We start from the raw sequence: 23,983 nt of genomic DNA on the forward strand, positions 1-23,983 counted from the left end.
TTCGAGAGGGCATGGGCTCCAGGAAAGGGTGCGAGGACGGGGCGCGGGGATCCTCTGAGGAGGAAGGACTGGCCGGCAGGCTGGGGACAGACGACTTTATTGGAGGAGGTGATGGGGCTGGAGTGGGCGCCTCTGGACAAGCCTCCTGGGACTCCCATGAGGCCAAGCAAAGAGGGGGCGGGACTTGGGGAGCAAATCCTGGGGCGCGGGGTGGGGGCGCCGGCGGGGAGTGAGGCTCACACGCGGTGTCCAGGGAGCAGGGGCAGGCGGCCCAGCGCCGAGTGGCAGACGGTGCCATACGCCTGGGAGTAGCCCCCGAGCGCGGCCCGCGCGGCCCCCTGGACCCCCTGCGAGGCCGAGGCGCTGAACATCCTGCGGCCCGGCCGGGCCTCCCCGGGACGCGCCAGAGGGACCTGCGCGAAGTCGGGGGTCCAGGTAAGAGGGAGGGGAGGGGCGAAAAGAGGGGGACACAGAGGGAGGAGGGCTGAGGGGGACGGGCTCACCCTTCGCGCGCCGGCCGCCCTCGCCCCGCGGCCAGGGTCCCGGTCGTTCCGGATCAGAGCCTGGACGGCCACCTGCGCGGCGGCCTGCGAGGCCAGGGAGGGCGCTGCCGGTGCGCGGGGCTTCGCCTGGGAGGCACGTGTCGGGGGGTCATGCTGTGCGCCCCAGGAAGGCACCGCAGAGGGTCCTCCCGTGCCCACCTACACCACCTACCCACGAGGGGGGCTCCGCCGTCGCCCCGGGGGGCCTTTCACCGCTCCCCCGGCCTCTCGGGGGCGGAGGCTGGAGCGGGGGCGCCGAGTTCTGCCTGGGGATGCTCTTGGCTCCGCCGGGGGCATCTGTAGGTCGGATATCAGCCCGGGGTGAGGAGTCTGGGCGCGGAGAGGGTGGTCCCACACCCACAGCGGAGGGTCCGGCGCTCACATTACGCACCGTGAGCGGGGCTGTTCTGCGGCCTGTGTCCGCGGTCCTGCGCGGGCGGCGGGGGGGCGGCTCTGGGTTGGAGCGCGCACGCCTGGGGCCCGGAGGCGCTGAGCTCTGCCCCCGGGGGACCCGCGGTCGGCACCAGTGCGTCCCCCTGGCCCTTCTCTCTGGGGAGGCGGCTGCCGCCCCTGCGCTCCAGGATCATCTGCGGGAGGGAGGCGCTCAGAGGGGCTGGCGGCGCTGGGGGCGGCGCTGGGGGCGGCGCTGGGGGAGGCCCGCCCGGGGCACCTGGTAGAGGCGGCTGCGATACTCGGGGGCCGAGAGCTGGACTCCTTCGTGCGCCGGGAGCCGCACCTCCGCCTCCAGCGCCCACTCGCGGGCCGGGCAGTGGAACCTGCGGGAGCCCACGAGGCGGGTACGGGAGGGGGCGAGGCCCGGGCTGCGGTCCACGAGCCTCCCCGACAGCCTGGGGGGCAGCGGGGGGCTGGCGGGCGGCAGGCCCCTCCCCCCCTACCTCTGCACGTAGGGGTGCTGCAGGGCCTGGGCCGCGCTCAGCCGCTTGTCGGGGGCGAACACCAGGAGTCGCCGGAGGAGGTCCAGGGCCTCGGGGGGCGTGTCCGGGGGCAGGAGGGCGTCCAGCGCCTGCCGGGGCCTGCGGGGCCGCGAGTCGCGTCCTGTCCAGGCCCGAGCCCCCCCACATCCGCACCTGGCCCAGGCTCCACCTTTTGCGGGGCCCCACTTAACTGTCTCTGGATCCCCTCCACCCATTCAGGACTCAGGCAGCCTGGCGGGGGTCGGGGGGGTCCCCTTCTGTCCACCCCCACCCGCTCACTGGAGCCCTCTTTAGCGGGACCCGCGGTGGCTGGGCCGGGGTCTGGCCTGCTCAGCGGGGACGCGGGAAGCTGCGGGAGTCCGGGCCCAGCCCCTGACTCACCGGGCCCCCAGGTGCTGCAAGATAGAGGCTCCGTAGCCTGAGCCGAGAGCCAGGAGGTCTGGGGGGAGGGAGGAGGGGAGGGGGGGGGAGATGAGCACCAGAAGGTGTGAGGTAAGGCGGGAGGGGGTGATGGAGCAGCCCTGGGAGGCTGGACCCCCGTGAACCCTGTGGCAGGCTGCACAGTTGCTCCCTGACACCCCCATGAGCTCCCCCCTTTTCCCGTCTTCCCGAGGTTTCTGGGCCCCTGGCATCCTGCCCCCCAGCCCGGGCCCAGTGGGCCTGCACGCACCCTCCTGGGCGGGCGGTGGGACGGTCTGCAGGATCAGCTCCAGCTGGTGGAGGGTGGACGAGCCGGGGAACAGGGGCTTCCCCCGGAGCATCTCGCCCAGGATGCAGCCCAGGCTCCACATGTCCACCCCCGGCGTGTACCTGGCGGAGGGCGCGCGAGAGGCCATTCGAGGGGGCGGGCCCCGTGCTGGGAAGGGGCGGGTGGGTGAGGACACCTGCGGGGCCTGGGCCTGGAGGCTCCGCTGGGCAAGGGGCGGGGCGGGGGGCTGCCTGGGGAGGCGGCCACGGGAAGGAGGGCGTGGCGTTACCAGCTGGAGGACAGCAGCACCTCTGGAGCCCGGTACCAGCGCGTGGCCACGTACTCCGTCAGGGCCTGGCCCTCGGGCCCCTCGGGGAGGCCACCGAGGCAGCGAGCGAGGCCGAAGTCGCAGAGCTTCACCAGGCAGCTGGCGTCCAGGAGGACGTTGGACGGCTGGGGGAGGAGGTGGCTCAGGGCGGGGGGCCGGGCTCGGGGGAAGGGGGCGGGGCGGGGCGGGGTCGGGGGGGGGGGGGCACCGGTCGGGGGGGGGGGGGCAGTGGGCCGAGCTCGGGGAAAGGGGGCGGGGCGCACGTGGGGGGGGCGGTGGGCCGGGCTCGGGGGAAGGGGGGCGGGGCGGGGCGCACGGTCGGGGAGGGGCGGTGGGCCGGGCTCGGGGAAAGGAGGGCGGGGCGCACGGTGGGGGGGGGGCGGTGGGCCGGGCTCGGGGAAAGGAGGGCGGGGCGCACGGTGGGGGGGGGCGGTGGGCCGGGCTCGGAGAAAGGAGGGCGGGGCGCACGGTGGGGGGGGGGCGGGGGGCCGGGCTCGGGGAAAGGAGGGCGGGGCGCACGGGGGGGGGGGGCGGTGGGCCGGGCTCGGAGAAAGGGGGGCGGGGCGCACGGTGGGGGGGGCAGTGGGCCGGGCTCGGGGGAAGGGGGGCGGGGCGCACGTGGGGGGGGCGGTGGGCCGGGCTCGGGGAAAGGGGGGCGGGGCGCACGGTCGGGGGGGGGGCGGGGGGCCGGGCTCGGGGGAAGGGGGGCGGGGCGGGGCGCACGGTGGGGGGGGGGTGGGCGGGGCGCGGCGGCACCTTCTGGTCCCGGTGGATGACGCGGCCCGAGTGCAGGAACTTGGCGGCCCGCAGCAGCTGGTAGAAGATGTAGCGCTTGTGCACGTCCTTCAGCAGCGAGCCCTTGCTGATGACGGCGTTCAGGTCCGTGTCTGGGGGGCACGCGAGGCAGCGGGGGGGGGGGGGTCTGGTTAGCCCAGGGGCCCTGGGGAGAGCAGCTCGGTCTGTCCCACTTGGGGCCCCTCAGGGCACCTCTGCTGGCCCCCAGGCCACCCGCAGGGCCACGCCCTGGGCGCGTACACCTCCCCGTGGGCCTGCGGGCAGCTTGGGCCTGCTCACTGTTGGTTCAGCAACAAGTTTGTGGAGTTATTTTTAATTTTTTTGTGCCTTTGCTTTATTTTGATTTTTTTGGTTAACCCTCACCTGAGGGTATTGTCCCACTGGTTTCTAGAGAGAGTGGAAGGGCGGGGGAGACACCGGGTGGAGCCCGCAACAGAGGCGCGTGCCCTGGACGGGCATCGGACTGGGGACCCTTCCGTCCACGGGCCAACGCTCTTTCCACTGAGTCAAACCAGCGGGGCTGGGCCTCTGTTTTATAAAATGAGCAGAAAAAGGAAAAGGAGCCTGGACAGTGGACGAAGCAGGGGCCTCTGGGGATGGAGTCAAGGGCGTTCCTGCCGTCGGCCAAGCGTCTGTCCTTGGGCACAGGACACTCACTGCCCACGGTGCGGGGCTGGCCACGCCGGACCCGAGCCGTCGAGGGACATCCGGAGGGAGCCAGGCCCCTGGAGCGGGGCCTCAGGCTAGGACGGAGGTGAGGCTGGGGGCTGACGAGGCCTCACTCACCCATAAACTCAAACACCAGGTATATGTCCCTGTCATTCTCCGCCCGGATCACATCCAGGAGCCTAACGATGTTTGGATGGTCCCCAAGTTCCTGGGGAGAGAGCCAGCAGCTGTGTTCGGGGTGGAGGGCCCGGCTCCCTCCTTCTGGGGAGACTGCGCCCGGGGAGGGGGCAGATGCCTCGGGCACGCACCTGGAGCAGCGTGATTTCCCGGAATGTTCTCTGGAAGGAGGCAGAAACACGCGTGTGTGCAAAGCCAGCAGGGCCCAAAGGCTCTTCACCCACACCCACCCGGCCGTGGGGACCGATTCTCAGAGCGGCCCAAGGCGGGGGGCCGGCCCAGCCTGCCCTGCCCTCGCCCTCCGCCACACTCAGTTACCTGGGCATCTGTCTTGTCCCTGAAGGCATCGAAGATTTTCTTGATGGCCACGACCTCGCCAGTCCTCCGGTCCACCGCCTTCCACACGACCCCATAGGCCTGGGGAGGAGCGAGGTCAGCCGCCCGTCCCCCCCAACCCCCTCCTCCTGCTCTGGCTGCTGGGAGGGGTGGGGGTACAATGGGGCCGAGGCTCTGGGTGAGGCACGGCCTCTGCAGGCTGCTCAGGACCCCAGCATCTTTGGGGGGGGCCGGGGGAGGGAGGGCAGGCAGCAAGGGGAGATGGAGGCCAGGGAGGGTTGGGGTCGGGGCAGGACGCTTCTCCAGGCACCCTAACCTCTCTCACATACTCCATCCAGCCTGTCGGCAAATCCTCTGGCTGTTCCTTCAGAATTCATGGAATCCAACCACTGCTACCTTGTCCACTGTCCCCACGGCAGCCTGAGCCTCGGGCAAGTCTCCCGGGTCAGTGGAGGGTCAGTGGAGGCTAACATCCGCACTGCTCCCCCCCCGCATCCTCAACAGTAGGCAGGTGAGCCTTGTGACCTGGCACCGGCGGCTGCGACCACTCCCTGTGTCACTAAAAGTAGAAGCCGAGGTCCCCCGAGCTCCCATGACCCCCCCCCCCCCCCCCCGTCCCCGTCCCCCCTCACACATCCCGTCTCTGCCCCCCAAAGTCAAGCAGGATCTGACCTCGGGCCTTTGCACTTGCTGTGTGCACTGCTCCCCGGCCCTCACAGCCTCACATACACACTCCTGCACAACCCCACGTGCTCACGGTCACAAACACGCGTGGGCTCACACACGCTCTGGTTCCCGATGCTCGTCCACCGCGTTGATCCTCTCAGGCCCGCCCTGCCCTCCCGCTCAGAGACTGGGACAGGGGGGTCCAGCCCCCCAGGGAGCGATGTGGACGCCGCAGACAGAGCTGGGGAGCAGGAGGTCGGGGCGGCGGCAGGTGCTGCTCCGGGACCCGTGTCCCTGTCCCCCCCCCCCCCCCCCCCGGGCGGAGGCCATGCGGGGGGCCCGTTACAGGAAACAGGCCCGCGGGGCTCAGGCGTCGCCCGAGGCCACACCTCCAGCGGGTGGAGGAGGCGCGACGCCTGCCTCCGTCCCACTGAGTCGGGGAGACGGACCCCGCGTGGCCTTGCGGGGGGCCTGGCACCGCTCACCCCCTTCCCGAGCCGCCGCTTCAGCAGGAACCGCTGGGCTACGTGCGCGTCCACCTCGGCCGTGCACATGCGGGCGGTGGGCGCCGGGGCTGCACAAACCGGCGGGGCGGGAACTGTTGAGCCCCGTTGCCTTGGGAACCGGCGGCGGCGCCTCCGTGGCGCCTGCGCGGAGCCTGCGGGCGGGGTCTGCGGCACAAGCCCCGCCCCCTCGCCCCCCCGCCGCGAACCCCGGTCCCGCGAGCAGGTGCCCTTCTCCGCCTTTGCCCCCGGGAGCCGCCGCAGCTTCCAGAACCTTCGCGCCAACTCCGGGCCTTTGCACGGGCGGCGCCTCGGCCTGGGGGGGCGGGGGGTGGGGGTCCTTCCACCCTCGGGGATCTGGAAGGTGGGCTGACGGTTGGGGGTGCTCGCAGGCAGCCCCCCTCCATGCGGAGCTGTTTGGGGACGGGCCACGCCATCCCCAGCGGTGCCACATCATGGTCTCTGCTCCCCCGTGGAACAGAAATAAACAACCAAGAGATCGGAACACTCCCCCTCTCTCCCCCAAAAAGGACCCGGAGTTTCACACAGCGCCCCTGTGAGTGAGCCGGGGTCAGAGTGATGTGGGGGATTATAAACTATCTGACCGGAACGATCAGAAGAAAGGTGATCTGAGAAAGCCCGGGATGCGGCCGAGCAACGCTGAGAGGGACATGGATGGATCCAAATGCCTGTGTTAGGAAAGTGTGAGTTTCCGCCGTAAGAAGCTAGAAAGCAAGGAGAACAGTAAACCCAGCGTAGGCAGAAATGATGGAAAACACACTGCAGACCACCCCCCGGCAGACCACCCCCCGGCAGACCACCCCCGTCCCGGGGCCTGGCCCTGCCCGCCAGCGTCACCGTCCCGAGGGCAGGCCCACCCCTTCCCCGCTCCTCAGGGTCAAAGTCCAAGTGGCTGTCACGCTGTTTCCCGCTGTGTCACAGTCGGAGCCACTGCCCTTCTCGTCTGGGGCACAGCCTCCCCCACCCGCTGGCTCAGTGGTTGAGCGTCGGCTCATGAACCAGGAGGCCAGGGTTCCATTTCCGGTCAGAGCACCTGCCTGGGTTGCGGGCTTGATTCCCAGTCGGGGGCGTGCAGGAGGCAGCCGATCCATGAGTCTCATCACTGATGTTCCTATCTCTCTCTCCCTTTCCCTTCCTCTCTGAAATCAATAAAAAACATACATACACATTTTTAAAAAGAAAAGAAGTGGCCATCTCGCGGGTCACCTCGGAGCCAGCCTGCAGAGGGGCCTGGGCGGGGCTCTGGACTCGGGCATTCTTCAATTTGTCGTTCTCATCTTCACAAGCAAAGCCCCTGGGGAGGGGCATGGCCTGGACCACAGCCCAAGTCCCATCCCTACGGGCCAGACCCTCAGGGAGGACCGGGGAGCCAAGCCTATAGACACCGGCCTCTAGCAAGGCCTCTCCGACCTGTGGCCCCCTGACCCCGAGCAGGGTCGTCACAGCGGCATCACCGCGCCCCCCCCCCCCCCCCCGCCCGGCTCTCCTGGGTCCGCGCCTGCTCCAGGGTCCCGCTGGCTCAGGCCTGTCTTTGCTCCTGGGGGGTGGGTGGCATCGCTGCGTGGCCCTCGCTGCGCCTGTGTCTGGGGTGGGCAGCCCTGGCTGTGGGGCCGATGCCCATCTGACTGCACGTGGGCTTCCCTGGAGCTGACACGCGCCTGGGGTGGGGCTGGCGCTGTCCCACGATCCCTGGCTTTGGAGGGGAGGCCGCTGGAGGAGGGGTCCCTGCCCGAGCCCCTGGCCAAGAGCCACTCAGGTGGGGGTGCAGGGGAAGGCAGGCTCGCGGGCGGGTGCCGCCGGGGATACAGGAAAGGGGCAGACGTGGGTCCCGCCCAGAGGACAGCCAGGCCGCGGGTCCCCAGGGCTGGACGCCAGCCAGAGGGCACAGGTAGGCGGGCTCTCCTGGACTCCACTCACGCCCCTGGGCACCGTCCCTTTGCTGTGGTGCCGCCATCAGGACTGCTTCTGGTGGAGGGACCCTGTGCTGGGGTGGGGCGGGGCTTCCAGGCCCCAGGGTCCCTTCGTCTGACCGTTGCCCAGCAGCTGGCATCGCCCAAAGCCGCAGGCCCGGGTGGCCGTGGCAGGGAAGGGTGGTGGGCCCTGGTCGAGTCCTTCATCTAGCAACAACATTAAAAGGCTAAGTTCGACCCAGACGCTCCCGTGACAGGTGTGTGTGCCGGACAGGAGCCCCGGGAGAGGCAGGGACAGCGCTCCTGGGAGGCACGGAGTCAGACTGCGAAGGACTAGATGGGCCCTGGGAATAGGCCTCCGCTTTCTGCAGTCTCAGTTTCTAAATCTGTCCAATGGGTACAGCGGCCCCAGGCAGGCCTTGAGGGTGGTGAGGTGCAGGGTGGCGCAGGCAGCTGCCCCTGGGGGCAGAGATCCTGATATGTAGATGCCAGACCCTGGAGAGCGGCCAGAGCACGCATGCAGCCCGCAGCGGCGAGTTTGACAGGCTTGGGCTGGAGGGAACCGTCCCAAATGGCCTCAGGAAAGCCCCCACTTGCAGGTTCAAGGTTTTCTGTTTTTCCCTGATTCTAGTTGGTCTTCTGTCAATTTTCTGTAAGTCAGGCACCAATATCCTATTAAAAGTCCGTATCCTTTAAGGCCATCGCTCAGATGCTGTTTTAGGTCATGAGCAGTGTTTCTTTTATAATATTTCTTAAAAATATATTTTTATTGATTTCAGAGAGGAAGGGAGAGGGAGAGAGACAGAAACAGGGATGAGAGAGAATCACTGACGGGCTGCCTCCTACACACCCCACACTGGGGATTGAGCCCGAAACCCGGGCAGGTGCCCTCACAGGGAATCGAATCCTGACCTCCTGGTTCATAGGTCGATGCTCAACCACTGAGCCACGCCGGCCGGGCTGTGTCTTTAATATTTTAATGTTAAAATAAACAAAGATTCTGCATTGTCTTGAAGTTTATGCCATTTTGTCTTTATTTATAAAGCATATTTTTTACACGAAGGAAAATGCCTCCGTTGTGTTCGTCATTTTAAGAGGCGCTGCCACACGTGTCGTGCAGGTGCGGCCGTGGGAGTGAATTGCCGGGGCTCTGACACCAGCCTGCTGGGCGTGGAGGCGGGATCCTGCTTCGTCTGCCGGAAGCCCAGGTCCCAGTCCCGGTCGGACCTGTGCGGGGCTCACACGGTGTCCGGTATCAGCTTTGAGTGCGGGGATCGGGGGATTGGATGGGGGATGGGGGAGTAGGGCTGTTGCCCCAGCGACGGGGTGATAGTGGGGGAGGGCGGCTAAGTTCTGTCTCCATGGAGACTGTAGGGGCTGAACGCCAACAATACTCGAGGTGGGCGCACCCCGACGGATGGCCACGGTCCCAAAAGAACCCACGAGTAAAGGTTGGCCACGGGGCCCCGACCCCCGATTCATCCCATACCCCTGCTTCTGCCTCCCCCGACCCTGAGACGCGCCCCACCCGCTAGAGCCCTCGGGCTGCGGAGGAGCAGGGCGGGGTGGGGGGCGGGCTGCGGGCGAGCCCTCACGTGTCGCTCTGCCCCAGGCCGGGGCTCATGGCGCCCAAGAAGAAGCGCGGGAGTCGGCCGGCAGAGGGCGCCGAGGCGCGGCTGTCGGAGCGCGCGCAGTACCTGCTGCGCGAGTACCGGCTGCTCACGCAGCAGCTGGACGCCTACGAGCAGTGCGTGGACCAGGTGCTGCAGGACAACATCCTCCTGGACGGCGAGGCGCTGCGCCTGCGCGACGAGAACCGCTTCTACGCCACCTACGTGAGCGCGCACGCGCAGCGCTGCGCCAACGCCACGGTGCGCCTGGAGGAGCAGAACCGCGTGGACCTGGCGCAGATCCACAGCCAGCGCGCCGACCTGGAGGCGCTGTACCACGGGCGCGAGGACGGCGTGCGCGCGCAGCTGCAGGAGATGGAGGCGCGCGCGGCGCACATGGCGCGGCAGGTGCAGGAGCTGCAGCCCTACAAGGCCAGTGCGCGTGCGCCGTGGGCGGGTGGGGCCGGGCCCGGGCGGGGGTCGGAAGCCGGGTGAGCGGGGCGCGTGCTGACCCGCGCTGCCGCCGCCGCCGCCGCAGGAGCTGCAGCTGGAACAGCTGGCGCGAATCCGGACGCTGGAGCGCGAGCTGCTGCACATGCGCGTGGAGCACACGCAGCTGCTCCACCGCGTCAAGCGGCGCTTCCTGGAGGACAAGGCGGCCTTCGAGCGGGAGGCGCGCCAGCGGGTGCAGTCCCTGGCGCGGCGCGCGGAGAGGGAGGCGGCGCGCGCGCTCATCGCGCACACGCAGACCATCAAGGCGGACAACGGGCGGCTGCGGGAGGAGCTGCTGCGGCTGCTGCGCCGGGCCCACCTGCTGCACGACATGCGGCGCCAGCTGCTGCTGCAGCGCGAGCAGCTGTGGAGCGAGCACCAGGACACGTGGGACCTGGCGCGCGTGCACGGTTGGCTGCGCCGGGGGCCCGGAGGCCCGGAGCTGTGCCAACCGCTGTCCTCCTCGCGCATGGGGTCCTTAGCCTCCGGCACCGACTCCTCCATCTCCGCCACGGGCTCCTGGTTCGAGGCCTCTCGGAACCCGTCCCAGGTCTCTTCCATCGCCGTCTCCAGGGCCCCGTCCGTGGCCTCGCTGCGTGTGGGCTCCATGGTCCCGTCGCTGGCCTCGCTGAAGGCGGGGTCACAGTTGCATTCCCAGGACCGGTCGAAAAGGGACTCCCAAGTGCCATCCTTGGCCCCGTCCCGCCCGGGCTCCCTGGCCCTGTCCCACCCCGGCTCGCGGGTCTCATCCTTGACCCAGTCCCGCCACGGCTCCAGGATCCCTTCGCGGTCCTCATTCCGCGCGGCCTTACAGAGCTCCACACCCTCTGCTCACTCTGTCCCGGGGTCGAGCCCGTTGAAGGAGACTGTGGACACTGACTCGGCAGACTGAACCCGCCTGGAAGGAGTCCAGGGTGGGGAGACCGGAGCGCAGGAAGCTAGCTGGTGAGTGCGGTTGTTAATTAAAATGTGACCCCCCCCCACACACACACACACACCTGTGGCACCGCCTGCCAGCTCCGGCCACTGACTCCTTCCCAGGCTGTTGCCCTTCACCCCGTGTCAGCCGGACCCAGCATCCCTCCCCACCGTGGCCGGCTCGGCTGCTCCCGCAGGGCCAGGGCCAGAGAGTCCGGGGCATCGGCATCCTGCCCCCTAGGCCTGCCAGTGGTGGCAGAGACGGGCATGGGGGCACGGGCAGGTGGTGAGGACAGAAGAGGGGCCTGGGGTGCGTGGCTGTGTTTGTGTCGGAGGCCAGTGTCGGCCACAGTGGGAGCACCCTGAGAAGCCACGGGTTTTCTGTTTAACCCCTTGTGGGGGTTGGGTAATTTTTTTTACTTTAAGGTAATTTCAAATTTAGAGAAAAGTTGCAAGACTAGTACAGTGAAGTCTCGTATACCATTTATCCAGACTCACCAGCAGTTTGCTTTCTACCTCTTGCGGGGTGTGTGTGTGTGTGCGCCCCACGCCCCATACGTTTCAGATGAGGTTCACAGCCCTTCACCTCTACATCCTGTAGTGTTTCCTGAGGACAGGGCCGTTCTCCGACATCCTGCAGCCCGATGGTGCGGGTCAGGAAGTCAGTGTGGAGAGTAGGGTACTAGCTCGTCCTCAGCTCACATTAAAGTGTGGTCAGCTGTCCCCACAAGGCCCTCTGGCCGCCCTGCCTGCCAGCTGAACGCATTCAGTGGTCAGTCCCAATGTGCACAGCTGGTAAGATGTCCCTGAGGTGTGGTGCATAGACACGATGGCTGTCCCAGGAGGCCGCCTGGCTGACCCTCGGCGCTGGCCCCAGGACAGCGACATCATCCTGAGCTCAGAGGGAAGGGTCGGAGGAGAGAGCGGGGTCCGAGAGGCAGGGCCTCTTCAGCCGGGGATCTGAGGGCCCAATGAGAGGACCCCTGGGATGGAACGGCCCGGGGAGCTGGAATAGGACCTGGGTCGAGTGGCAGGAGTTGAGAGCACAGGTTCAAAAGGAAGTGGAAACTCCGCCCTCTGGGGTCCGCCCCTCGCTCTGGCCCAGTGCTTCCTGTGAAGTAGGAATGCCACTCAGTAGGCAGTTGTCAGTTTCTCCTTGTAGTCGCCATTGACTAAGAATTTTGGAACGATTATTTTGGACCACAGAGTGTGGTTAGTTCATAGTGGTTGAGTTGCAGTATTAATAGCAGCATTACTTTTTACCCGTTTATTTTATAGTTTCTGAATTTTCTTTCTCATTTTGTGTTTCAGTTGGACTCCTGCCCCATTTCATTTGCGTCTCTGCTTTGTAGAAATCGTACCCGTCTTTGTCAGTGGTTATCTGAGATGTTGACGTGCACATTTAAGCTTGTAATTCGTGAAGATCATATCTTCCCCCCACCCCACACCCCAACCCTCCAAACGCTGTATATCTCCATCGCACCTTCCAGGCTTAAGAATCTGCTGGCAGTCACAGTACCCACAGACCGGCCACTGCTCCTTTCTCTGTGGAAGCTCATCCTCCCGGCACTTACATGTGGTTCCTATTTGTGTGTGTTTTGCTTCAATAAGAGTCACTTTGAACACCTTGCTGCTCGCTCCTCATTCCTCGCCCAGCACTCCCGCCTCTTCCTCTAAACCAGCTGCTCAAGCCCTCGCCAGCTTGGCTCAGTGGATGAGCGTCAGCCCGCACACTGAGGGGTCCCGGGTGCAATTGCGGTCAAGGGCTTGTACCTCGGTTGCAGGCTCGATCCCTGGCCCTGGTCAGGGTATGTGTGGGAGGCAACCAATTGACGTCTCTCTCTCACATCAGTGTTTCTCTCTCTGTGTCTCTCCCCCTTCCTTCCACTCTCTCTAAAAAATTAATGGAAAAATATCCTCAGGTGAGAACGAACAGCAACAAAAACGTGGGCAAACGTCGTGAACAGACACATCACGGGGATGACAGCGGTGGCAGCATGCATGTGGAAAGGTGCTCAGCCCCGCCACGCAGGACGAAATAGACACACGTACACCACGGGGCTGGGTTCCGTGTTAGAGGAGTGACAATGGCGTGTTGATGAGGATGTGGAGCCACTGGAACCCTGACACACTGTGGCCAGAGTACAAAATGGTAGTCAGTAGAGAAATTTGTTGGAAAATTTTTTTTAAATCACCTGAGCACATGCTTCTATTGATTTTTTTAGAGAAAGAAAGGGAGGAGGAGAAAGAAACATCAGTGTGAGAGTGAAACATTGATTGGCTGTCTCCCACACACACTCCACCTGGGGATCGAACCCACAATCTGGGCGTGTGCCCCAAGTGGAATCAAACCCACCTTTTGGTGTAGGAAGAACACTCCAACCAACCGAGTCACACTGGCTGGGAATGGCGATTTTTTTATAAAGTTAAAAACAGTGATAACAGCAATTCCTAGTCACTCACCCAAGAGATATAAGAGGCATTTCCGAATACCTGTACATAAATGTTCATCAGTTTTATTCTTAACAGTCCAAGCTGGAAACTCAAATTTGTAACAACAGATGAATAATAAATGATGGTTTATACAATTGAACATGACTCAGCAAAGAGAAGAGCTACTGCAGCTAGAAACTACGCTGGGTTGAGTTTTAAAACATGCCAAACTGGAGAGGAGTTAGACACACAAGATCACATACCGTAGGCATCCACTCCTATCGAGTCCCAGAACAAGCAAGCTTACCTGCGCCGACAGACCGACCGCGGATGTTTGGGGCTGGGCTGGGAGTAACAGAAACGGCCGAAGGGAACCCTCTGGGCGATAGGAAGGCTACTTCCCGGTTATGGCGGTGGGACACGGCGCACGTTAAAACTCTGTGCACTTGAAATCGGTGTTCGTGCTGTGTGGAAACGGGACCGCAACCAAGTTGGTTAAAATGACCCGCTAACACCCGAGTCCGCACGTCAGGTGGTGAGCTCTCCGGAGAGGACTGCAGCCCTTTTAAAACTACGGTACTTACTCCCTTGGGGCTTCTAGGATTGCTGACATTTGTTAACTCAAAATGACTTCATGGGCAAAACTTAATTTCACAAGTAGGGGTTTTGGTTAATGTTTAGATCAAGGAAATTCAGAGGCAACAACCAATGGCCTCACTAGCCAGGTGTCCGATGTGTAATCAACTCCCCGCTTCTGCTCGATTCCCTTCATTCCACCTTCTCCAGCTGACAATGTCTAATCTCCGCGGACCAGCTCAAAGGCCACGCTCCCACACGGCCAGGAACACGTGTCTGTCTCCACACGTCGCTCATTGTGTGGTGCCCTGGCTTCCCTATAGACGTGGAATGACCTCAGGACCCATGCGTCTTCCCAGGACTGACCACTGGTTGTTACAGGTTGAAATGCTTTCGAGTGATTGACAGGAGGAGCCAGCGAGTAGAAAAGGGCGAGAAGGGTTGAGTTCAGCCCTGGACTGCTCAGAGGCGGAAGTTATGTCCTGTGCTGGGACTCGGTGCCCTGGGGTGAACCAGAAAGACGCACAGACAACGAAGTGAAGACCGTGCCCCCCAAAGCCAGTGCGTGGCCCTGGCCGAGCTCTGACAGCAGCAATGCGAGGGCACGGGGCTCACACTGGCCGCCACCTGAGACTTCGGGCTGGAGGCCGAGCAGAAGACATGGACGAGGCTGAGCAGGTCTTCCCAGCAGCCCAGCAGATGACACTGCACAAAGCAAGGACAAAATCCAGGTGTTTTAAAATAGCAGCAAAAAGCGACACAGCCGGAGAGGCACCACGTACACAGAGAGGGGGCGGGCTTTTTTATTGTCCTGCGCTAGACACCAGGGACACGTAAACCAGTCAGAAGTAACTGTGTCCACAAGGAATCAGCAGTGCAATAATGAGACATAGAGAAGAACACAATTCTTACATGTCAGAGTCAATGCAGGAACAGGTGCGGAGGGGTGACAGCAGCCCCGCGGTGAAGAGGCTGAGCCTGACGTGATGCCTGGATGGTCTCTGGGTGATGAGTAGCCAGGGCAGGAGAGGGAGAGCATTCAAACGAGGAGGCCAGGGCGCAGGGACAGCTGGGATACGGGAACGTCCGTCAGTGCTGCTGCAGCACTGAGCGAGGCGGTGGGAGACGAGGCTCCAGGAAGCAGAACTTAGGATGCAGGGAGGGAGCTCAGAATGTGCCCACGGACCACAGGGAACCCCCCTGCGGCTCTCTGACGTGCCTCTTTGGACAGATCTAAATCGCTCCATCGCACGTTTAACGAGCGGACACAGTTCTCCTCTAAAGGGGACGTAGCCCAGGGGTGAACTGTAATTGTGCAGGAACATCTAGAGACCTAGCTCCTGGCCCCAAACTGTCCCAGCTCAGTCAGCTGTCTTCAGGTAGCTCTCCCGAGGACACAGGTTCCTGGCCGGTCAGTCCAGCATGGCTGCACACGCAGGCGGCAGCCCACTCCTAAAGCAGCCCCAGCCGTGACTCTGGGAAAGGCTGACATGGCCAAAGGCACGTGAGCCACTACGCTTATGCCACCCACTGGCAAACATCACTGACTTGGAGCATAATTACAAGTCATCTGTACGACCCCCCTGACTTACAGATTTCTCACCCAAATGTGCGGGGGTCTTACTCAAGGGAAGCCCCTCTTGAGTAACACCTTGGTTATTTTTAAAGTTTGGATTAGAGTGGCAATCTTTCCCATACTGACTACAATCGTACAGTTTCTCTTCAGTGTGAATCTTCTGGTGTTGAAGGAAGTTTGACCTCTGAATGAACCCTTTCCCACAGTAACTGCACACATAGGGCTTCTCTCCCGTGTGAATGATCTGGTGCAGCAGCAGCTTGGAGCTCTGGATGAAGGCTTTCCCACAGTCCTTACACTCAAAGGGCCTGTCCCCCGTGTGGATCTTCTGATGTTCGGTGAGATGAGCTTTCTGCAGAAAAGCTTTGCCACACTCCTTGCATTCGTAGACCCTCTCTCCAGTGTGAATTTTCTGGTGCCGAATAAGGTATGAACTCAGGAAGAAGGCTTTCCCACATTCATTGCATTCGTAGAGTTTCTCTCCAGTGTGAATTCTCTGATGCTGAGTGAAGTTTGACGTCTGGCTGAAGCGCTTCCCACACTCGTTGCAAACATAAGGCCTCTCCCCAGTGTGGATCCTCTGATGCTGGATGAGCTTTGAGCTCCTGATGAAGGCTTTGCCACACTCGTTGCACTCAAAGGGCCTCTCTCCAGTGTGGATCCTCTGATGTTCGATGAGGTCCGAGCGATGACGGAAGGCCTTCCCACATTCCTTACATTCATACTGTTTCACTTCCGTGTGGGTCTGATAATGTCGAATGAGGCTTGAGCTCCGAATGAAGGATTTCCCGCATTCGTTACACTCATAGGGCCTTTCTCCTGTGTGAATCCTCTGATGTCGAATGAGCAATGAACTCTGACTAAAGCCTTTCCCACATTCTTTGCATTCAAAAGGCCTCTCCCGGGTATGGACGCGCTGGTGTCGAATCAGGTCTGAGCTGTGACAGAAGGCTTTCCCGCACTGAGCGCACTTGAACGGCTTTTCTCCTGCGTGTGCTCGCTGATGCTCGATGAGATCTGCATAGTGAGTGAAGTCTTTCCCACAAGCATTGCACACGTAGAGTCTTTCTCGGGTGTGAACACTCTGGTGCTCAACAAGGTGGGAGCTCTGGCTGAAGGCTTTCCCACACTGGTCACATCTGTAAGGCTTCTCCGCAGCATGGGAAACCTGGTGTCTAATGAGGTCCGAAATAAACGGGAAGCTTCTGCCACAAGTCCCACAAGGGTGGGCTTCCCCTTCCATGAGCTCCCTCTGAAGGATGCGGAGGTCTGAGCGCAGAACAGGGCTGCCCCTGCACTCACCGCCCCCCTGGACCGCCTCTCCCGTTTGGACCTTCCAGTGAGTAACTGTCACCTGCTTGAAACCTCCCTCCCGAGACGGGGGGCTCTGCCCTTCCAGGTTTCCCAACAGCCCTCCTAATCCCGGTGCAGGGACGTCCCCAGACTCGGGGGCAGGAGTCTCCATCACTGTGAGTGTTTGTGACATTGTCCTTGGCGGATTTCCATTCTCAGAAATTCAGACTCCAGAGTCACCTTCTCACCAGTTCCTGCATCAGAACCTGAAATAAAACAGAGTACGATCATCTTCCGCCTCATTAATAGACAGGAACCCCACGGAGCGGGTGGGGGTGAAACACATCCACGGAGAGGAAAGTGTGTCCTCTGCGCACACTCGTCTCACCCCGAACAGCCTCCCACGTGGGAAGGCTTCTTTGGGGCTCCCTCCTCCCACTCCAGAGGACAGACTGGTTGGTGGCCGATGGGTAGGGATCGGGCTTGAACTACCAAAATCAAGATGTATTTCCAGACACACAAATACAGCAACCTTACCACCTCTTTGATGCCCCTCGTTCCTTCACGTCCTCCCAGTTCTGAACCAGTGAGGCAGGTGAAGAGCGAAACGTTCCCTCCTCGCCAGCGCAGACCCCATGTCAGCGTGTTACACGTTCATTTTGGTTACGTGTTAAAACCCTTTTCTGGCATCGCTTCTCGGACTTCCGGCACCATTGGCTAAGATCAAGTGTAAAACCATTCTCCCTCGTACCAACCCTAACTCCCCTGCCCCTTTCGTCCTCTATCAGACCTGCATAGGGAAACCCGCTTGGGTTCAATTCCACTTGCTTCCTAGCTATGTCTGCTTCCTGCTGAGCTCTCTACATTCTTTCTTGTTGCTAATCTTCACCCCAGGATACTTTTTCCCACTCATTTTTTTTGAGAGAGGAAGCAGGCGGGGGGGGGGGGGGGGGAGACAAAAAGAGAAACACTGATGTGAGAGACATTGGTTGGCTGCCTCCCCACACACCCAACTGGGGCCAGGGATCAAACCTGCAACCCAGGTACATGCCCTTGACGGGAATCGAACCCTCAACCTTTTGGTGTGTGAGCCATTGCTCCAAATCACCAACCCACACCAGCCAGGACTGAGCTCTCTCACATGCTTTTCACAGTGTGAGGTGTTTATATTTAGAATCAGGCAGCTGGACTCAGTTAGATGATCCCAATGTTGTTGGCAACATCCACAGCACCAGTCAGGAGCCAGTCGAACACAGGCCTGTGGCTGTGGAAGCCACCTGGTGCCGCCAGGGAGCCTGGCTGGGAGGAGGGGTGGCCAGTGGGCTAAACTGCAGCAGAGACTGAAGACTGCCCAGCATCCCTGCTTCCTTTGAAATCAATATATATTTTTATTGATTTCAGAGAGGGAGAGGGAGAGATAGGAACATCAATGATGATGGAGACTCACTGATCGGCTGCCTCCTGCACACCCCTTACTGGGGGATCAAGCCCACAACCCAGGCATGTGCCCTTGACTGGAACCGATTTTGGACAGTCTGCAGGCCGACGCTCTATCCACTGAGCCAAACCGGCTAGGGCTTCATTGATTTTTAGAGAGAGTGGGAGAAAGAGGGAAAGACAGAAATATCAATGTGAGAGAAGCACATCGATTGGTTGCCTCCTGCACAAGCCCTGACTAGGGCCCGGACCAGAGAGGAGCAGGCAACTGAGGCATGTGCCCTTGACCAGAATCGAATCCAGGACCCTTTGGTCCACAGGCCAACGCTCTATCCACTGAGCAAACCAGCCAGGGCAGCACTTGAGATTTTAGTAGGCACATGGCCACCCAGCCAGTGACTACATTTCCCAGAGTCACCTGAGGCTGGGTGTGACCCTGTGATGGAGAACTGGTACGTGGCCTGTCTCCCGCCCCACGGGGACATGTGGATGGGGCCCAGCAGCCAGGCTCTGTCAGGCGAGGGGCACAGCCAGCACCTGCCTGTGAGAAGGAACCTGAGAAATCAAGTTTCCTGCTGGAAACACTCGCTCCGAATCCGGTACGGCACCTTGAGTCCAGGCTGCAACCAGCTCACGGGTGACCCGGCCCTGGAGGCAGTGCTCCCTGCGGCAGAGAGGACTGCACCGCACACCGCCAACCGACCACGCTGCGGCGCTGGGCACGCGATGTGCCAGCGGGTCGGGCGACACAGCTTCCTGCAGCGTGGCCACTCGACGTGGCCGTGACGCAGCCCGGAGCCCACAGCCCTGTGGCCGTCACAGACAGCGTGTTTCTCCTTAAAGGCCCACTAACTTGGTTTAAGAACATCAGTCACCTGCCTATATCGTTTCGTTACTTTTCAAGATCTAAAGGTAAGTGATGCTGAGAGAAACTTAAAACCCTCAGCAGTTCAACAGGTAGGTACTGTTACCTGTTTATACCCACTCACCCAGACCTCTCCCGAAAGTCATCCGCTCACCTACACACAATCTTTAACGGTAAAGATGAGCCCTGGCCGGTGCGGCTCAGTGCACAGAGCATCGGCCTGCGGACTGAAGGGTCCTGGGTTCAATTCTGGTCAAGGGCACATGCCCGGGTTGTGGGCTCAATCCCCAGTAGGGGGCATGCAGGAGGCAGCTGATCAAGGATTCTCTCTCATCACTGATGTTTCTATCTCTCCCTTCCTCTCTGAAATCAATAAAAAGATATTTTACAAATAAATAAATAAAGACGGGACCACACTGTGCCCACCCACCCGGGACCTCCGCACCTGCGCCCTGGCATTCGAGTTCCTCCGATAGATACCGGCTGTCGCGCTGAGTCCCTACGGCAGACCAGGATGTCTGGTGTCCTGAGGACAGGTGTTCCCTGAGGTGCAGAGGTCGCGACTGAAAGGTGTGGGAGCACCTCTAGGCACCCAGGGCAGCTCTTCTCGTACCAGCCTATCGCATTGGGGGGGCACCCCCCAAGGAGAGGCTGCAGCCAGCCGGTGCCGCCTGTGAGCGGGCCGGAGTCTAACTGGCACTCAGCCTGGGCGCTCAGTGCCGCTCCGTCCCAGCCTGTGGCCGGCAGAACCGCAACGTTTTGCTCTTCACCTGCCTCACGGGTTCAGAACTGGGGGGAAGAGGGGTGCAGTCCTTCGCAACGGCCCCGCACGCTCTCCAACACCCCTCCAAACCCGATGAGGAGCTCGTACTGTTACTTTATTTTACAGACGAGGAAACGGAGGCTGGGCCAGGAAGGGGCAGAGTTAAGGTCAAGTCCAGGTCCGCTGCCTCCGGTGCCACTGCCAGGTGGAAGGTCTGCTCCTTCGCGGGTGACCCGCCGCACCGACGGTGTGCTGCTCAGATCGGCCGGACGGGTATTACAAAAGCAAGCTCACAGTTTAAGCCTCGTTATTTCCCTTAATTTAAAATAGGGGCAGTCGGACGTTGGCTTTTGTTTTGGAGTCAGTGATAGCTTCTGCTTTTATGTTTTAAGTTTAAACTAGTGGCCCGGTGCACGGATTCCTGCACATTGAAAGGAAATTAATTAGAAGAAATATTTTAGTATCACTAGTTGCCCTTTTTCTATAATAGAAGTGTCAAATTCATGATAGACGATGACAGATCGAAACACACGCGTGGCGCCGAGAGCTTTATATGTATCCCGCATGCACAAGTCATCATTCATTTTTAAATATATTTTATTGATTTTCCACAGGGAGGAAGAGAGAGGGATAGAGAGCTAGAAACATCGATGAGAGAGAAACATCAATCAGCTGCCTCCTGCACAACCCCCACTGGGGATGTGCCCGCAACCAAGGTACATGCCCCTGACCAGAACCAAACCTGGGACCCTTGAGTCCGCAGGCTGACGCTCTATCCACTGAGCCAAACCGGTTTCGACCATCATTTATTTTTAAATTGCCAGTGTGCGTCATATGTACCAGCCAGCCAGTCACTTAGCCTTTTATATACACTAAGTTGCCAGATTATTATGATCTCTGAACGCATAATAATCTGGCCACTCAGTGTGTGTGTATGTTATGTGTAGCTCCCTTTTCTTTTGTCAAGAAAAATGAAATTGGCCCTAACCGGTTTGGCTCAGTGGATAAAAGCGTCGCCCTTCGGACTCAAGGGTCCCAGGTTCGATTCCGGTCAAGGGCATGTACCTTGGTTGCGGGCACATCCCCAGTAGGGGGTGTGCAGGAGGCAGCTGATCGATGTTTCTCTCTCATCAATGTTTCTAACTCTCTATCCTTCTCCCTTCCTCTCTGTAAAAAAAAAAAAAAATCAATAAAATATATTTAAAAAAAAAGAAAGAAAGAAAAATGAAATTGGTGCTTGAATCTGGGACCCAGGCGGGTGGGCATAGTGTGGTCCCGTCTTTATTTATTTATTTTTAAAATATCTTTTTATTGATTTCAGAGAGGAAAAGAGAGGGAAAGAGAGAGAACCATCAATGATGAGAGAGAATCCTTGATCGGCTGCCTCCTGCATGCCCCCTACTGGGGATTGAGCCCACAACCTGGGCAGGTGCCCTTGACCGGAATTGAACCTGGGACCCTTCAGTCCACAACACCCTTCTTTCATTTAAAGAAACCTGATGAGGAAAAAAAAAAAGAGAGAGAAAGAGAAAGAAACCTGAATGGAATGAACAAAAGGAAGTAAAAATACACCAGTCTCGGCTCCCATCAGATACTGGGCTAACGCGGCCCACCTGCCTGCTGTCACATAGAAGTTGCTGGATAAAATATGACAGGCATTGTCTAAATGCACAGCTGATGCTCAGGGAGGTGGGCAGTCCTGGAAAGGAAGCGAGAGCTGAGCTGGGAGCGCGAACCTGTGAGCAGCCCTGAGTGGCTCGGGGTGGCAACGGGGAGGGACTAGAAACCGTGCTCTCACCTGGCACTGGTAAGGGGGCCTCGGGCTCCAGGGGAGTCGGGGCCACTGTCTGTTGCTGGGGCCCTAAAGAGAGGAAGCAGGAAGGAAGGTGTGCTTCGGCCCGGAGAAGAAGGAGAAATACGGGCAGGGGCCGCTGAGAGAGACGTGGGCTGGAGCTGCTCGCGACCCCATGCGCCCCCCGCCACTGCCGCTGCCATCAGCCTGTGCTCCTGCCGCTGCGTGAGGAGGGAGCTGTGCACTGGCGAGTGCTTCCCTGGTTTTCTTTTTAAAAAAATATATTTTACTGATTTTTTACAGAGAGGAAGGGAGAGGGATAGAGAGTTAGAAACTTCGATGAGATAGAAACATCCATCAGCCGCCTCCTGCACACCCCCCACTGGGGATGGGCCCACAACCAAGGTACATGCCCGTGACTGGAATCGAACCCAGGACCCCTCAGTCCGAAGGCCGACGCTCTGTCCACTGAGCCACACCGGTCAGGGCTTCCCTGGTTTTCTTATGTCCTCACACCACCGGCAGTTCAGGAGGTGGCTTCCTTAAGGCCACACCAGCTACTGGTGCCATCTCCTCCCCACTCCCCCCTCCCTCCCCTCCCCTCCCCAATGCCATTCCGCCTCTGCCCCCAGGGCTCTGCCCAGGACGCCAACACCCCTCTGTGCTCCTGTCACCCTCCAGGCCGGGGCAGCACCGCCCAGGCCGGACAGCTCCCTCACCGGCTTTCGGAGGCACCGCGGGTCAGGGGTCGGCTGCTCCCTGACCACCTCCCGCTCAGGACCGGGGCCGGGGCTCTGGGCTCTGCCGCCTCCCTCTCCTCCCCGAGGCCTCTCCGGAGTCAGGAACCCCTCGCCGCACTCCGAGGGGGACCGGGCCGCGGGTGAGAACACGGAGCAGCCCCTGCTCCCGCTTCTCTGTACGGGGGCGCCCTGGCCGCTGCCGGGTTGGGGTCCCCTCACACCCGCGGCTGAGCTTTGATTCCCGGTCAGCGCACGGGCTGCTCGGGGTGCGGGGCTCCACCCCCGTGGGGGGCGTGCAGGGGGCAGCCAGTCAGGGATTCTCTCTCATCGCTGATGTTTCCGTCTCTCACCAGCCCTTCCCGAAATCAATGAAAATGTGTAGAAAAGATCCTCTGACAACGTTCCAGCTGTGACCGGGAGAGGAGCTCGGAGAGGCCTGGGGGGCCGGCACCTCTGCCGCTGCTGCCATTCGCCCGCCAGGGGCCCGGGCGGAGGGGGGGGAGCTGCGGGGACGGGGACGGGGGCGGGGGGCGCCGAGGAGCGAGAGCTCGCGGACAAACGGGTCTCAGGCCCCGAGGACCCCACGGCCATGACGTAGCCGTGTGTGGGGTGCCCTGACGTCAGAGATCTGGGGAAGGGGAACCTTCCGGAAAGCGCGAAGGCAGCGCGGCCAAGCCCCTCTCCCCACCCGGCGATGCCCCTCCAGGCCCAGGCGGGGGCCGGGCTGGCCCGCACCTCCTGGCTCCCGGGCCCCGGCCAGGGCGGGCCGGCTCGGCCCCCGCACAAAGGTCCCAGGGCGGCCGCAGGCTCCGCACACCGGCCCCCACGCCCGGCCGGCCGCCGCGGAGGGAAGGAGGCTGGAGGCTCGCGGCTGGCGGGAGTCCTGGCCCCGGCACCACCCGCAGGCCGTCCCTCAGGGAGGGGAGCTGAGGCCACGGGGACGGCTGCCGGGAGACCGGCTCCCGAGGCCCAGGCTCCGGGACCCCCGTGCGGGGCCGGCCACGCTCAGCCCGGGGCCCGCCACTCACCCGGTGCCCGGCGGCGAGAAGACGGCGCGCCCCGCCGCGAACCCGGGACGCCCGCCCGCAGGACCAGCGACAAAGCCCGCAAGGCGTCCCGCACTCCGCGGCCGGAAGTCGGCCCAGGTCCCGCCCCTGGGACTTCCGGATCGGCTCTAGGCGGCCTCTCGGTGGTCGGGCCTTCCGGCCGGGCGCGAGGCGGGCGGGGAGGGAGGGAGGGAGGAGGCGGGCCGGGTGGCGGCGGCCCCGGGGTGAGCGGTCTCCAGCCCCTGCGCCCCGGGGCGGCCTGCCCCGCGGGGTAGACGGGCGGGCTCCGGGGGACGGACCTTTGCGGGCCGCACGTTCCTGTGGACGCTGCGAGGGCCTCGAGGCCGCGGGCTGCCGCCTGAGGGTGGGACGGCTCCTGCTCAGGCCGCGGGCGGTGGTGGCGTTCCGGCCTCGCCTCGCCCTCGCCCCTGGGCCGTTCACCGGGCGAGCTGGTGAGAGAGCCCGGCTGTTCCCCATGCCGGCCCCGCAACCAGAACCCCGCACCAGTTTGCTTTCTGTGCTCGAGCCATGTTCAGAGCCCTGCCCTGCGGCGTCCAGAAAAGCCTCCTGATTTAAGTAGGAAATTGTCTTCAAACACTCTTGGTGTGCGCGTGCGCGTGTGTGCGTGTGTGTGTGTGTGTGTGTGTGTGTGTGTGCGCGTGTGCGGGTGTGCGTGTGTATGCGCGTGTTCGTGCGTGCGGGTGTGCTTATGTGTGCGTGCGTGTGCTCGTGTGCGTGCGCGTGCGTATGTGTGTGCGCGTGCGTATGTGTGTGCGTGCGTGTGTGCATGTGCGTGCGTGCGCGTGCGTGTGTGCGTATGTGTGTGTGCATATGTGTGCGCGCGCGCGTGTGTGTGTGCGTATGTGTGTGCG

At 61.9% G+C, this 23,983-nt stretch overlaps 3 protein-coding genes across 4 annotated transcripts; 1 reads left to right on the top strand and 2 right to left on the bottom strand.

The window, feature by feature from the left end:
- Positions 1 to 93: 93 nt before the first annotated feature.
- Positions 94 to 5,765, bottom strand: MAPK15 (mitogen-activated protein kinase 15). Its single transcript, XM_054708495.1, has 14 exons — positions 5,622 to 5,765; positions 4,453 to 4,551; positions 4,266 to 4,295; positions 4,075 to 4,165; positions 3,250 to 3,380; positions 2,455 to 2,618; positions 2,148 to 2,287; positions 1,859 to 1,916; positions 1,439 to 1,576; positions 1,213 to 1,318; positions 934 to 1,129; positions 715 to 839; positions 504 to 629; positions 94 to 413 (listed from the first exon to the last, which is right to left on the bottom strand). The coding sequence occupies exons 1-14, from the start codon at positions 5,688 to 5,690 to the stop codon at positions 237 to 239; spliced, it is 1,650 nt and encodes a 549-aa protein (XP_054564470.1). The 5' UTR covers positions 5,691 to 5,765; the 3' UTR covers positions 94 to 236.
- A 3,127-nt stretch (positions 5,766 to 8,892) lies between these two features.
- On the top strand, positions 8,893 to 12,214 carry CCDC166 (coiled-coil domain containing 166). 2 transcript variants are annotated; one of them, XM_054708384.1, is made up of 4 exons: positions 8,893 to 9,021; positions 9,183 to 9,612; positions 9,719 to 10,617; positions 11,902 to 12,214. In XM_054708384.1, the coding sequence occupies exons 2-3, from the start codon at positions 9,193 to 9,195 to the stop codon at positions 10,562 to 10,564; spliced, it is 1,266 nt and encodes a 421-aa protein (XP_054564359.1). In that variant the 5' UTR covers positions 8,893 to 9,021; positions 9,183 to 9,192; the 3' UTR covers positions 10,565 to 10,617; positions 11,902 to 12,214. The 2 variants fall into 2 exon arrangements, with proteins under 2 accessions (XP_054564359.1, XP_054564360.1); XM_054708385.1 differs by having other exon boundaries at positions 9,183 to 9,588.
- An 868-nt stretch (positions 12,215 to 13,082) lies between these two features.
- On the bottom strand, positions 13,083 to 23,195 carry ZNF623 (zinc finger protein 623). Its single transcript, XM_028136665.2, has 2 exons — positions 23,094 to 23,195; positions 13,083 to 16,734 (listed from the first exon to the last, which is right to left on the bottom strand). The coding sequence occupies exon 2, from the start codon at positions 16,659 to 16,661 to the stop codon at positions 15,159 to 15,161; it is 1,503 nt and encodes a 500-aa protein (XP_027992466.2). The 5' UTR covers positions 16,662 to 16,734; positions 23,094 to 23,195; the 3' UTR covers positions 13,083 to 15,158.
- Positions 23,196 to 23,983: the final 788 nt, after the last annotated feature.

This window comes from Eptesicus fuscus, chromosome 19 (genome assembly GCF_027574615.1).
Source record: "Eptesicus fuscus isolate TK198812 chromosome 19, DD_ASM_mEF_20220401, whole genome shotgun sequence".
Taxonomy (NCBI): Eukaryota; Metazoa; Chordata; class Mammalia; order Chiroptera; family Vespertilionidae; genus Eptesicus; species Eptesicus fuscus.